Here is a 16,033-nt window from a genome sequence, read left to right as displayed (position 1 = left end):
ATTCCTGCTGGAATACATGAGATGGATGGGTGTGAGCTACCTGTGTGCCTCTACTCTGCCGCTGTGCCAGGCGTGGGGAGCTCTCGTCTGCCTGGGTAATACTGCCCTGCCTTGGCATGTCTCCGTGAGAACACCGTGAGCCTTCCTGAATTCTCAGATCCCTTCCTTTTACTGCCTTGCTTCCCCGAGAGTTAACATATTAGTAAGGCCAAGCAGAAAGGATGGATGTTTCCGACGATGTTACCTTATTCCTTAGAAGTTACACATTCTCATTCCATAAAATGTTTATATATTTTCCCTTCAAGGTTTTATCAGGAAGGTGTTCCGTTTGTATAGTGAAAGTGTGTGAATGTATTTGCAATAAAAGGAGCAGGAGAAGTTGGAAACTTCAGAAAAGTACAAAACCTTAGAGAAGGCCAACTAGACATTGGCCACAGTGTACACGTTTTCAGTTGTATGAAGTTTGGATGTTCAACATAATTAAGTCACACAGTGTAAAGAGTAAGTTGTAGATAGTACCAGTAAGTGATTCAGAAGGTATCAGATTGTTTCCTCAAACAACTTAAGAATAGTATCTCATAAATGCATTGTTTTTCTTTATAGCCCTTAACTATTTATTTTCCAAGTATTATTTTACTAGCTTCATATATAAAAAGTAAACTATACATTGATTTTGAGAATTATCTTACATTATTTTATTATTTGTCATACAACACTTTAAAAACCAATACTTTTTTTATCCTAATAATTTTTTTAAAAAATATATCTTTATTGATTTTAGAGAGAGGAAAGGAGAGGGAGAGAGAGATAGAAACATCAATGATGAGAGAGTCACTGATCGAGCGACCTGGGCATGTGTCCTACCGGGAATCAAACCCCGATCGCCTGGATCCTAGGTCGACTCTCAACTGCTGAGCCTCGCCTGGCTGGGCTATCTTAATAATTTTAACAATTCCTTTTGTCTTTATCAAAGTCCAAGGCAGACGCTGATGTCTGATAATTTTTTGTTTTAATGATTTAAAAGTTAACCTTTGAATTTGTAAAATAAGACATGTTGATTACAGAAATATCAATATTGCCAGAATTTTGACTCCATAAATTATGTTGGAAGGTCGTTAATTCAAAGTTATTAATGTGAGATTATATTTATCAATTGAGTGCCTGGCATTGGGAAGCCTTTTAATGCATGTTTAGTTATCTGTTAGAGAACTTACCCAGTTCAGTATATGACTGAATATCAGCAAAGCCACTTTCTATTGTAAGTTGCTGAAAACCCAGTCCTAAACCAGCTTAAGCACAAAGGAGGCACTTAATTATTTGTTGCTCAAATAATTGATGGGTATAGGAGTCAGACCAACTTGAGACATGTGTGATCAGGGCTTCTGTTGAAATAATTGAGCACTAGTTTTTCTCACTTTATTTCTTAACTGTTCATTCCTTAAATATTATCTCCATTTTCAAACCAACTTTCATTTTTGGTCAAAAGATGGCTTTTGCAACTCATGGACATATTATCTGATCATATAGCATCCAGTGAGGAAAAAGCAAGTCTTTTTCTCTAGAAATCCAAGCAAAACTCAGATTGCATCTCATTAACTGTAGCTATCACAAGGTCCCTCATTGAACAAATCAATGTAACCAAGAGAATAATGAATGAGAGGCTTTTGACTGGTTTCCTCCCATTCTGGTATGCACCATTAACTCTACTCCTATTATAGAAGGAAATCCCAAGTGAACCATATGGGCTAAAAATGGTCAGTATGTGGTTCCCTGGTGTGAAACCCAAAAAAGGGTGAAGGATTTCTGGGCAGCAGAATCAAGCAGCCTGTAGGATAAAGGTGCCTTGTGTGATCTGAAGAAATATAATTACATGAGATGTTGCGTAATGTTTAGAAATAATTATAACTGCTTCCTTTAAGGTAAAATGTCCTGGCCAGTGATACTGTACTTAATGGGAATTTGTTTTGTCTATTTGTAATGAGGTTATTTTTTCTTCCAGATGCCAAATCTCAACCAAGTGTTCAGTTTTCAAAAGCCTTAATTAAACTACCAGACAACCATCACATTAGCAATGTTACAGGCTACCTTACAGTTCTACAACAATTTTTGAAAGTGGATAATTTTCTGTATACATCTGGAATTACTCTTGATAAATCAGGTATTGTCTCATTTTTACATAATATAATCATACGTATCAGAAAGAGTACATAACTCATCAAATACTGCTGAAGTTATTTAGATTGGATATTCATTTAAGTTTTGGAGGATACATGCCACTTTTGAAACATAAATCTAGTTGTTAAAATGTTTATAAGCAATTAATTCCCTTTCATGCAATGAAAGAAAGATTATACAATAGTCTTCTGCATACACAATTTCAAATTAAGGAAATTTAATCTACAGGATACTTTTATCTAAAAGAGGTAAAAAAAGGTATAGAAAAATAATAATGATTATTGTGTAACTTTGCAAATTAAAAAATACATTTAAAAATGGAAATGTGATTTAAAGAAATTTATACACATCTTTTTATAATTTGACCTATTCATTCTTATCAAATTGATCAGAAGTGTCAGTAATTGTTAAATATAAAGAAGTTTATAGATTGGAGTAAGCAATCGTAAATTTTTCTTTTCATATATATTTGCTATTCTCTGTGAGTAAAATATATCTATCTATTCCAGACTCAATAGCTAGTATATTTCTATAAGGCTATCATGACCTACCAGGGAAGGGAATGCCGGAATTTTACATCTTATTTAACAATACGCCTATGACTAACCCCCATAAGAACTCTACATTCCCTCTGTACATCAACAGTTGTTCCACCATTTCTACCACTCGTTGCAACATAACTTAAACTCCACTGTTTAGTATTATCTCAGACAATCTAATTTGGATGGTTTGAGTTGTGTCAAAATTTTGGTTCATTTCAGTTGGGGAACAGCTGGAAATTGGAGTAATAAAGGCATAGGGGTGTTTCGGTTCGATGGGTGTGCGGGTTTTTTTGACCTGCCGTAGCTGATGCTGATGCGGTCAGAGCCCTGGCCAGGTGACCCTGACTCCCGTTTGCAGCCTGTTTCCTAATGCACACGCCTGGGACTGCCTGAGGGCTTTCCCTCATCCAGGGAGTAGGCTTGGCCCTTACCTGGGCAGGGTCTCAACATGTGACAGATGAGTCCATAAATACTCCCGTTTCTTTGCCTTGGCTAGGGCAAGTCTGAGCCAGATTCTGTCCAGTGAGACTGCAGGGAGTTGCCACGGAGATAACCTGCTCATTAACGCGTCCTGTGCTGGCTTCCTTCCTTCTACATTACTCCCCTGCTCCCTCAGTGGTGCTCATCTGAGGGTCTTGAAGAGGCCAGTCTAGGACGCCTGCTGAGATTTTCCAGATGTCAGTTACAGGCTGCTCAAAATAAAAACATTGACAAGAGCAGTACAAGTGAAGCCCATGTTGCACTGGACAGTTTTATGGACAAGACTCATTAGATTCAGTAGGAAGGGATCATAATGTACTCTGCCCTCCAACTTTTCTACCACCTGCTTTTGAGATTGTTCATTCAATGTTTCAGTTATTCTGAGAATGCTAACATTTTAAAGTTCTAGAGCAGTGCTGTCAAACCAGAATGTTCTGCGTTGTCCAGTATGGTAGCTACCAGGCACATGTTGCTATTGAGTTCTTGATATATGATGAGTGCTGAGAAACTACACTGCCAGTGTCACTTAAATTTAAATTGTGACATGCTGCGGGTGGCTACTGTATTGGATTGCACAGTTCTAGAGTTTTGTGAATATGAAAGTTTTTTTGTAAATAAAAGTTTATTCCTTCTCATTGTCTTTTAGTCTCCTGTCTTCCTGTACCATTGTTCCTCTTTTCTTTGAGTTGGCCTTATCCCAGGTAGTGGGGCATCGATCTCAGCAGTTTCAGCCGCATTTGGTATCTGAAGCCATGACTACGTAGAGCTGGGGGGTGGCAGTCACTTCAGAAAGCCAGTAGTCACCTGGTCTGATGATTGGGTGAATTAGAGGCCCATATTAATTTGTTATTAATATGTAACTACAACCTGTGTTTTACGTAAAATTTTAATAAATTATCTTTTTTATAGGTTTTGAAAGCATTGAATTGACTCCTCTTGCTGCAATATGTGTGAAGATATATTCTGGAGGAAAAGAATTAAAGGTGGATGGCTCTATTCAGGTTTCTCTCCCCCTTCTCCATACAAATGATGTAAGTGCAGGGGATCACATACCTGCCTGGACATTTGATATGAACACAGGTATGTGAGCTACATAGAAATATTTTGAATATTTCTTTTGAAATGTTTGATCTCAGAAATATGTTTCTGTATTTTTTTTATTTTTTTCAGCTTTACTGAGGTATAATTGACTAATGAAATGTCTATATTTTAATATAGAATGAAATAATTTAATAATAACTTATTACTGAAAAAAATTATACCATTTATATTTGAAAGACTATATGCACCCCTATGGCTATAGCAGTGCTATTTACAATAGCTAAGATCTGGAAACCACCCAAGTGCCCATCAGTAGATGAGTGGATAAAAAAGCTGTGGGACATTTACATACCATGGAATACTATCAGCTCTAAAAAAGAAGGATCTCGTACCCTTTGAGATAGCATGAAGGGACCTGGACAGTGTTATGCTAAGTGAAATAAGTCAGTCAGAGAAAGACAAGTACCACATGATCTTACTTATATGTGGAATCTAAGGAACAAAATAGATCCATAGACATGGAAGCATGGAACAGACTGACAGATCTCAGAGGGAAGGGGGGAGGTGGAGGCAGGAAGAGATTAACCAAAGAATTTATATGCATATATGCACAACCCATGGACACAGTCAGTAGTGCAGCAAAGGCCTGGGGGAGGGGGAGCGGGGGAGGGGGTCAGTGGGGGAAAAAAGAGGGACATCTGTAATATTTTCAACAATAAAGATTTTTATTTTTAAAAAGAAAGCTGCTTGTTATGAATAACAAGAAATTCTTTCACTTAGGAAATTCTCAGGGTTTTAAGAGCTCGGTGCCAGGACTAGAGACTAAGACCAAATATATATTTCTTATTATAATATCACAGTAGTATACTATTGTAAATCACTGGATTAAGAGCTCTAAGACCTGGATTCTAGTCCACTTACTAGCAGTGTTATTTTTGAACAAATCCCTTGGTTGGACTTCAGTTTTCTAACGTTGAATGAGAGTTGTTTTAATACTTTAAAGAAGAATATCTGCTGTTTGAGTCCTGATTTCTGATTATTCCTCCTGACAAAGGACTTTGTCTCTAATGTACCTTTCAGTGACAAAATTTTTGAATTGGTTTATCACATATGCAACATTTTGTACACTGTATACACTATAACTGTTTAATTAGAATCCCAGAACTGGTGAAAAATAACCACCTATTGATAAGGTTGGATTTCACTGCTCACAGCCTTAAGATATATCTCAATAGGTACAATTTAAACATTATTTGGAGAGTCACGATCTCCATAAATATGCGTGCATCCGTTATTTATTTTTAATGATTTTATTTCCTGTAGTCATAACAAATCATTCAAATTATTTTATTTAATATCATATGTACTATATACCATGTAATATATGATGTATATATTATCCCATGGTAATACATTGCTATAGTTTTCATAATTTTTTAAAAAGTCCTGCAAGGTACTTACTTTATACATAACTATCAGCAAACTCCAATCAGCTCTAAAGAGATATGAACTATAGCCGCTTGGTATTTTTACTTACCTTTCTTTTTAGGTACTTGGATAAATCATGGCCAGGGAATGGTCAAGGACTATAATAATCATTTAATTTGGACATACGATGCACCACATTTGGGCTACTGGATAGCAGCTCCACTTCCAGGAACTAGAGGTTTGTAAAAATGAAACAAAATGTAATTTAAAAACACACAAGTAGTCATACTGGAATGGATAGCAGGAGATCTCGATTATAAAAGCATTGCCACTTGCTGTAAGATACTGGAAAATACTTCTAGTCTCTTGATCTCAGCTTTATTATTTTCATGTGTATAAGATTAGGATTCATGAACTCTAAGGTTTCTTACAGTAACAATGTCTGGTAAAGTACAAAGTTTGTTCAAATCAAGTATTTTCTTGGTTTACTTTTTGTGAATAAATTCTACCTAGATCAGTTAGAGCATTTGGTTGCATGGAGCAGGAACAGATTTTAAATAATTAAAATAAGGTTAGGATATAGGGAGTTCACAAGATGCTAGGGAAGGCTGAAGGTCCAGATTCTAAAAGGCAGAAATCCCCAAGGGCCCAGTTCACAGGCCTACTTGACAGTCATCACTCGATTACTGCTGCGTGAGACTGACTCCAACCCTTTGCAGTCCTTTCCTCTCACTGTTCCTGACCATTCTAGGGATGAAGAACTGGGCTGGCCTAGACTTGGGTCATGAGCACACCCCTTCCCTTGGTGGAGGGAAGGCTGCTGAATAATAGTGTCCCCAGACTGTTCCCAAGATAAGACAAGTGATAGCCCAAATGAAGATTGGCCTGACATGAACAGAGGTGGACAGAAACCAAGAACTGTCCACCAGGGATGACCTATTCATATTCTAGGAGAAATGAGTATTTTGCTTTTCTAGATTTAACATGGCATCAAATTATATCATTTGTACCTAAGGAAATCCTACATTTATCTTTCAGTTGTGTAACTCTCTCAAAATATCCAAACCCTGCATATTTTTATCCATTAAATCGTCTCAAAAAAGAGAAAAACCTTCTAGCCTGCTCTAGTAGAGACTGGTCGCCGCCCTCTGGTCTCTGGCGTGCCGGCTGGGATGGGTGGAGGTGCTTCTCGGCTGTGCCTGCTGCCAGCACTGCTAAGTCCGCTTTCGGCCGTCAGCATCTTGCTGGTCTTGTCTCTTAGCTGACCCTCCTTTACCATGTGGGCTTATAATCTACAAAGACAGAACAAAGCAAAGCTTTCAGTGCCGTTTCAGTGAAGTTTTGGGAGAGTATGAAAGCTGAGTGCGTGTCATTCCTTCGTCTCTAATCATGTGCTGGAGAGCTGGTCCTTTTGGCCGAGTGCCGGGGCTCCCAGCGGAGGCAGCTGCGACCGGCTATTCACGCTGGCCAGGGACAGTCCCGGCGCACATGCTGGCCCAGGGTGCGGATGGCGTCCAGCACACCTTTCTCTGCAGCGTTCCGTCATCACTTCCTCATGGCTGTCTATTCATTTGAAGACCCACAGTTTTCCTGAATTTTTTTTTAAATGTAGGTTTTAATTTTCATATTTTGTTGGCAACCTTTTAAACTCTGCAAGTAACAAGACTTTTTTTAAAGTTGAATTTATTGGGTGACATTCGTTGGTTAATAAACCACACAAAACTTTTTTTTTAATGAAGTCAAAATTTAGTATTCCAATAGAAGAAATATAAGCCATTAAGCATATATGATCAAAAGGGACATTCTTTCTGTTTCTATTTTGACCTTAGTACCTATGAAATTATTATTCAGAAACCAGAGGGTGGTTACTTTTGTTCTTCATGATGCAAAATATCACGCAGTCTTGCCAGCTGTCTGGCCTTATCCCATTCTACATTTGCAACTATAATGAAATATTGATGAAAAAGAACAATATTTAATTTAATACTTCAAGTCAACTAAACCCAAGTTACTTCAGTTCTAATAAAAGTAGCCTGAGGAGCACTTGGGTTTTATAGAGACGTGTACCTTCCACTAGACATCTGAAACTACCAATTTATATAGATGACTTTATGAATTATAAATAGGTTGAAGTGCTTTTGTAAATAGGTTAAAGTTTTGTTTCAGCTTATACATTGGAAAAGATTTTGTGTGAGTCAGTACTGAAATGGAAGGGTGGGATTCACATTTGGATTCAACTAGATACCTTCTGGTGGTGGTTTTATTCTGCAAGCATATCACAGTCTAAGAAACACTATACTAGAAATATGGATAACTCGATTGTAACTCTGACTTTGCCAGTAACTACCTGGGTGAGTTTGAAATAGGTACTTATCCATCTGAGTATTAGTTTTCTGGTTTCTAAATGGTGGGAGTTGGATATGATGATCTCTAATATCCCAAAACATTTTAGGATGTGTTACTTAAAATCAAAATTGGTCCTGTGATGGGCTTGTTACTGTGCTGGAGCTACTTTGGTAGTTATTTGGTTAATATATAAATCTGTTTTTAAAATAAATCTTAAATAGAATTCTAGAATTCCTTGAAGAAATATTAAGTGCAAGAAAATTTTTCATAGATTGTTCTAGGTAAGTATATAGGTGAGTATAAAGTTTAATAAACAAATGCTTATTAATGTATTTAAATATTCATTTTCAAATGTATTTCAATCTTGAAAGTATATTGTAATTTTCTAACTTTTTAACCCCTTCTAGGCGTGCACACACACACACCACAGACACACACGCGGATGCATAATTTTTTGCTCTTGTCGTACATATAAGATTTGCGGCAAACCCAATAGTATCATCTTCCTATTTCCCAAAGTGAGTTTTCTTGGAATCCTGTGGAGTGAAACTCGCTAACATTACTCTATTGTGGAAACATATGCTCCTATAGTCTTAGGAGCAGAAGCTGAATTTCACCCAGTTATAAACAAACTTGACTCATTTGCAGCTCTGGATCCTGAATAAGAATCCACAGATGGAATTGTTACTCTTCTTATTTTTGTTTGAAGAAATTTCATCGTATGTCATATTGTACTTGGTTGCCTATTAGATATGATCAACACTTTAATATTAGTAACCATATATGAGAGTGTGCCCAATTCCAGAGTGCCTGTTCTTACATAACCTAGAGTTACACAACAGTGTAGTATACCCAACACTTATGGACTGCTTATCATGTGCTAAGCACTATTCTGTTTTATAAATATTACCTCGTTTAATCCTCAACAACCCACATGGGTTAGGTATGACAGATACGAACTGAAGCACAAAGAAAGGAAACTTGCCCAAGACACTTAGAAATAAATGGTGAGGCCAGGATTCCATGTCAGGCCCTCTGGCTCCAGAGTCTGTATACATATCCACAGTGCTGCTTCTCCAAGTCCTTTGCTATCACTGTTACTTTACTTCTGTTAAATTAGATGATGCAAAATTTAAAGGATAGATTTAAAGACCTTGTGGCCCTCAGTCCCTTCCAGTGCCCTTGGTGAAGGTAAGAGTCTCATTCTGGAGGTTTTCTCTTGGTAGAGATGACCAGCCCCTTATCACCCTGAACACGTATTACAGTCTAGTAGGTGGTACTGATTAGTAGAGTTATGTACTTTTTTGAACAAAATGAACTCTTAGTGATACTGAAAAGCTTACCTCAAGATTAGTTGCCCAGTAGTACTGATTTTCATGCAGAGTCTTAATAGCCTGCACTTGTCATTTCAGTGTGTTCATCAGCTTTTACTGCAATTAAAGTTATCATAACAGCACTGTATCTATGTGCTCCCTCATAATGGAGGATAGTGGGTCAACTGTGCCTCTCCTGGGCACAGCTTGCTGGGATCATGGCATCTTCTTAGTCTGCAGCCAAGGCTGAAGGAACTGCAACTTTTAATCCTTCAAGTCCCAGAAATTTTGGATTCTCTCTAGTCCTGTCATCACTGCTTACTTTGGCAAATTCTGTTTTGAATTTATCTTTAAAATTTCTTTTTTTAGTTGAATGCAGCTAGTAACAGTCCATACTTACTACCTATATTCTATCTCAAAACCTCTTTGCACAAAGCTCAAATTAATTGGAAATATTTTCTCCCAGTTTATTCCACCAAATATTTTGCTACTCCATAACTTGGGTTATCATTTATACTGCCTACCGAAGCCATTTCCTCACTGCTCACTGCCTGGCCTGAGCCAGTGTCACATATTTTAGGGTTTTGTTATAGCAGCATTTTAGCGTCTTGGTCTATAACAGCCATTGCTGCAGTAACAAGAAATCTGCTATCTCAGTGGCCGACAATGGCAAGCAGTTATTTGTTGCTTACACTGGGCTTAGTTTTGACCGTTGGGCTTAGTTTTGTTCAGTTCAACATGTTTTCTCATTCTAGAACGGAGGTTGAAGTAACACCACTTCTCTGGGACATACTGTTCACATATTAGAGGACCTTATATGGGCAGGGCCATAACATGCAACCTCACTCACGGTGCTCACGTTTCACTGAGCAGAGCAAGTCAGTTGATTAAGCCCAAAGAGAGGGTTTTCTCCACCCACAGGAAGCCTGCCTTTTGAAGGGAGCAGACAAATACGTTTGTACACATTTTCAATCTGCTTCACTCAGGATAGGACACAGTTGAAAATTTGATCTAAACTGTAGATTTTCTTTTTGTTTTATTTGTTTGTTTATATCGAACCATTTAGGTTCAGGTATAAATGGAGACTCCAAGGACATAACTGCCTACCACACGGTGTTTCTGACAGCCATACTGGGAGGAACAGTAGTCATTGTCATTGGATTTTTTACTGTGCTTCTTTGTTACTGCAGGTAAGAAAATAGTAAGGTGTGTAAACGCCCAAAACTATCAAATTATGGTGGTGTGTCAATATGTTCTGTGTATTACAAAGTTTATTTGTAGAAATCAATGGATTATTCTTTAAAATATGTAGATTAAAATAAAAATGGATATAGTCTAATATATATAAGCATTGCCTATATAATATACATATTGGGGGATGAATATTTAAAGGAACCTTCTAGACTGTAAGTTGTAAACATTGTTTGCCTTCTTTTCTCTAGGGATAAGTGTGGCACTCCCCAGAAAAGAGAAAGAAATATCACTAAGCTCGAGGTCCTCAAGAGAGACCAGACAACTTCAACAACACACATAAATCACATCAGTTCAGTCAAAGTTCCATTAAAAGCTGAGGACAAGTCACAGTTATTCAATGCCAAAAATTCGTCATACAGCCCGCAAAAAAAGGAACTGTCAAAGATGGAAGCAGAGGAGAGAATTTCCATGGTAAAAACTCGGGACAGTTTTAAAATCTACAATGAAGATGTTTCATTTCTGTCAGCCAATCAAAATAATTTCTCAAGAAACCCAACCCAGTCCTTGGAGTCCAGCGTAGGGGCCAAACAACTTACACACATTACCAACAACCTGTCTTCTCTAGGCGATGCTCAAGAGGAAAAGAGGTATCTGGCGGGTAGCGAGGAGGTGTATGGGCGCTCCCACCTCCCCGAGCAGCTGATGCACATCTACAGCCAGCCCATTGCCATCCTTCAGACAGCTGACCTTTTCTCCTCTCCAGAGCAGCTACATACAGCTAAGTCAGCTACTTTGCCAAGGAAGGGACAGCTAGTCTATGGCCAACTGATGGAACCAGTCAACAGAGAGAACTTTACCCAGACATTGCCCAAAATGCCAGTGCATTCTCATGCACAGCCTCCGGATGCCCGGGAAGAGAGCATCCCACTTGAAGGCCAGCAGAGCTTGCCGTCCCAGACCTCAGAGTGGGGCCGCTATTCCAGCAGCTTACTGGAGTCCGTGTCTGTGCCTGGGACACTCAATGAAGCTGTTGTAATGACCCCCTTTTCATCAGAGCTCCAAGGAATTTCAGAGCAGACCCTCCTGGAGCTGTCCAAAGGGAAGCCCTCCCCTCACCCCAGAGCCTGGTTTGTGTCTCTTGATGGGAAGCCAGTCGCCCAAGTGAGGCATTCCTTCATAGACCTGAAAAAGGGCAAGCGAACCCAGAGCAATGATACGAGCCTGGACTCGGGGGTGGACATGAACGAGCACCACTCAAGTAGGAAACTGGAGAGGGAGAAGACTTTCATCAAAAGCATGCACCAGCCTAAGATTCTGTACTTGGAAGATTTAGACCTGAGCAGTAGTGAGAGTGGAACCACTGTCTGCTCCCCTGAGGACCCAGCTCTCAGGCACATTCTAGATGGAGGGAGTGGTGCTATCATGGAGCACCCCGGGGAAGAGTCCCCAGGAAGAAAAAGCACTGGCGAAGATTTTGAAGCCAGTACGTCCCCCACTAGGAAAAGGGGCAGACCACCACTAGCCAAGAGAGACAGCAAAACTAATATCTGGAAGAAGCGAGAGGAACGCCCACTGATCCCCATAAATTAACACCAAGGACGATTGTGTCTCTGCTCTTTCGTGTTTATTCTTGCTTCTTATTGTAAATTGCGGTGTGAACTTCTTAAGAAGGTGACTGAGCAATTCAGTGGTCCCTGGATATGTCTCAAGCAGAGTAAATAGTAAAATGGTAATTCAGTAATGAGAGAGAAAGATACTAGGGAATGCTTCTCCTGACCTGTTCTTTTCATTTATTTTTGGGTGCTGAATTTGAAGTATCCAAGTGTTCAAAATGTAAAATAGCCTCAAGGTGTTAGTTATCTGAAAATGTTGCTCAGCCAGCCATCTCAGCCCTGACTCTCTTAAGGATGACATTGTGAAATGTGTCCTAAAGTTGTTTCCATTTAAAAGTGTTGCCTCTGCTTTGATGACTACCCCTGTGAAACACTTAGAAATGAAACTGTATTCTTCAGGCATCATATTCTTGTGAAATATTACTGTTTTGTTCCCCAATGCCTCTACTTGAAAATAACTTGATAAATGTTCTGGATTGATGTAATTCTAGAGTTTAAAGGCCAAACAACATTTTCTTTTTTTTTTGCTGTAAACAGCATGTATATTGTATCGACCCCAAAGAAAATCCCATATTCATATAAGATGGGAAACTCCAGAATAAATGCTAAGGTGATAATTTTTTATTTATAAATCTGAGAAGTGAATGCTCTGATACCAGATTTTTATTTAAAATTTTTCTTTCCCCCTCCCTTGAAAGTGAAGTGAGCTTATTAGCTGTCAAGGAAAACTTTACACCAGTTTGGGAAAAACCACACAAAAAACCCCTTATCTTTAGTTTAAGACTCACTGATAATGTAAGCTAAAATCCGTTTTAAGATATGTCTTCTATTTAAAAAAAAATCTGGCACTAAAATGCTATTAGACTTGATTTTTAAAAATCAATAAATTTAAAGTTTCTTATGAACAATAAAAAAATCAAAATGTGTCGACCTAAAGGAAATGTTTATTTCAATTTTCTCTTAAATGTGGATGAGCTAAAAAAGAAATTCCATTTCCCTGAGACTCAAAAATACCTTTAGGATATTAGGTATATGTATAGATTTCTTTTTCCTGTTATATTCATAAGAGATGTTTGAGAAAAACAGTTTCAATTTCATGGGAAAAGTAAAAGTTTTTTCTTAAGTCACTTAGAGCCTTTCACTACCCCCATCCCCCGGTTTTGGAAGTAATATGTCCATGTCCTTTTCATCATAGCAAAGAAGTCAGTGTGAACACATTCAGCTGTTTTTAATTATAAATGTCTTCAACTCTGAATTATTCATATGTCTTAAAAATAAATCTGTTAATTAAAATCAACTCATTCCATTTTTCTTAAAATTGCCACAAAGGCAAATGTCTGAAGCAGAACCTCCTTTTCCAAAGGGGGGAAACATGCAACAAAATTGTGTTCTTTCTCATTCCTACTAATCAACATGAGAGCAACATAGAGACCCAAGGCACATAAGTTGAAAGAACCAAAACTAGCCACATTAGCTTTAGTCAAATTATAAATGGATGTGTAATGACAGACTACAGCTTTCCCCCAGATAGACTTCAGCCAGTTTTTTTCCGTAACCACTTCTGAAGCACCTAACCTGTCAGATGACACTGCCACCTTTCTGTATTAACCCAGAGAACTTAAAGACCAAGGCAGAAGTTTGCTAGAATGTTACCCCAATCCATGGAAGAGATAGATGTTTTGGTAATACCTAGGTTAACTTTTATTTTTGTGGGGTGGGGTGTAGTGATAAGGCCCCAAATTAGAAGAGGCTCCTTATTGGTCTTATACAGAAAGATAAAAGCATAAATGAAATGACTTGGGAACGGTTAAGGAGTTAGTGCTCTGCTGAAGTGCCTTTGATATAGACTTGCTTTATCAGATGGATATAACATCTTTCTTAAATGTGCATTTTCTGTTAGCCAACTTAAGCAGATGTGCAGTTTTTATTAAAAAATACAGACCTAGTGATTCACGTTGGAACAATGGAATTTGCATGCAAAGAGCATTTCTCTTTGTTTTGTGTGTTTCTTTTTTGAATCCAGTTTATATTGATAGATTATGTTGGAATGAAGTTAGAAACTATATAGGGAAATGTCGTACTTCAATATTTTAAATGCATATTTCTCCCACCTTTAAGTAAAAACGTTTCATCTCAGCTTAGTAAAGGACTGTACATGCTGATATAAGGGCGTACTGTTCAGGTATTCCACTTAGGCGTTCTTGTGTAAAGGAAATGAGAAGATGCATCCCCAAGGGCTTTTCTAGAAATACATTATTTGTTTCAGAATAAAACCTTATTTTTTTAATATACTGCACATTCTGTTCTCAATTGGAAAGTATAGGCAATTTATCTTTTCTAATGATTAAAAATGTGCAACTTCTCATTTGTGAGTAGTTCACAGATTTCCTGTTAAAAAGCTGAAGCCATCTACTTTTTCTTAACCCAAGTGATAATAAACCTACAATATTTACAACTTTCTTAAATTTTTAAATTGAAAACCAACCCGGTTTTTTGCAAATGTAAACCTAGAGAATTTTGGTCACAAATTGTTAACATTTGTGGATCCTTTGTACATACTTTGCATATATATCTTAAAAGCAAAATTATCCCTCAATTAACTGATGGATTCGTTTACTAAAGCACAGCTATATGTATTTTTGAATACATATTAAGATCTTGAGACTTTATAAAATCCATTTTTATGACATGTAGGCAGTTGTATAGGGATCACACCCTTTTATAATACACAGGACACCGAGAAGGTCACAAATGTTGAGGAATCAAAGCACTTCTTGGCTTTGGCAATCGTTTTCAGATCACTGCCTCTGTGTTTGAATCCTCTGGCATCAACGCATATGGTAGAGTTTTAGGGATCTGTGGGTCAAATAATATTCCTCAGAACTTCCCAGATAGGCCAAGCTCAAAGTTACATATTTATTTATAGGGAATGAGTTACTCACTTGCCCACTACTGGCTTTGTAAAGAATTTGACTGTGTTAATTTCCATCTCAGACCTAGAGTTGACATTTTGCCCTCTGTTTCCAAGTGTTTCTATCTTTTGTATTCTGTTATCAGAGGAATCTCACATTTCAGTGTACATTTATGGTCATTACTACTATATTTACTGCTGGAAACTGTAACAATCTGAAGATTTGTAAAATGTTAAACATAGTTCATTAAAGATAATAAAACAAATCTAAAAATGTACTTGATGCATTGTTTACTTTGGGTGAACTACAGACTATTCCTTTCTAAATTGTCATTTAATCTAGTAAATATTCAGTTATTTTTTATTTATTATACTCCCTATAGTAAAATAAACATTATATATTTGAATACCCCTTGTTTATATAATGAACTTGATTTCTCTTTGCATGTAATGTTCTCCAAAGTTCACATTTTTACTGTTAAAGCTGAGTATAGACATATTTCCTCCAATGAGAAGACGTCTTAAAATAGTGTGATAGAGTGTAAAATAAATTGCAATTCCCAAAATACTTAAGTGAGAAAATGATACACTATCTCCTTCCCACCTTTAAAACAGTTCTTCGTACTTTAAACCTAAGAATAAATTATAAAGGCTGTTTACACTTAGAATGTTAGATCTCCTTCAAGAGCCCTCCTGCTTAATTAATTGAACAGTACTTAAGTTCAAGCAATTTGTATTTTGGGCTTTAGAATATCCTTAGAATCATTACCCTGGGTGCCCCTTTTTAGACATTTTGTATAACGTAAGTGAATATTGTACTAGAAACACCATATTATTTGGTCAGTTCTAATGGGAATTGGGCTCTGAGTCCACTCTCAGTACAATGGAGATGTGACCTTCCCAATACTGGCATTGAGGTAGACACTTCCACTTGGATCCCTGCCAAGTACAAGCCAGTTATGGCCTTTGTCCCAGGGCCTGGCCTCCATC

At 37.6% G+C, this 16,033-nt stretch overlaps 1 protein-coding gene across 2 annotated transcripts in view; it reads left to right on the top strand.

The window, feature by feature from the left end:
• The window catches only part of FAM171B (family with sequence similarity 171 member B), a 49,216-nt gene extending 33,895 nt beyond the window's left edge, over window positions 1–15,321 (top strand). For both annotated transcript variants that reach the window (XM_087819724.1, XM_016212709.2), the window contains exons 4-8: window positions 2,000–2,158; window positions 4,107–4,277; window positions 5,788–5,904; window positions 10,392–10,515; window positions 10,768–15,321. In XM_087819724.1, the coding sequence (XP_087675850.1) occupies window positions 2,000–2,158; window positions 4,107–4,277; window positions 5,788–5,904; window positions 10,392–10,515; window positions 10,768–12,109 (1,913 nt within the window). In that variant the 3' untranslated portion in view covers window positions 12,110–15,321. The remainder of the gene's footprint in view (window positions 1–1,999; window positions 2,159–4,106; window positions 4,278–5,787; window positions 5,905–10,391; window positions 10,516–10,767) is intronic.
• Window positions 15,322–16,033: the final 712 nt, after the last annotated feature.

Source organism: Miniopterus natalensis, chromosome 8 (assembly GCF_054644295.1).
Source record: "Miniopterus natalensis isolate mMinNat1 chromosome 8, mMinNat1.hap1, whole genome shotgun sequence".
In the NCBI taxonomy this organism is placed as follows: domain Eukaryota; kingdom Metazoa; phylum Chordata; class Mammalia; order Chiroptera; family Miniopteridae; genus Miniopterus; species Miniopterus natalensis.
Note: the sequence above shows the minus strand (reverse complement) of the source record. Positions and strands in the feature narration are given on the sequence as shown.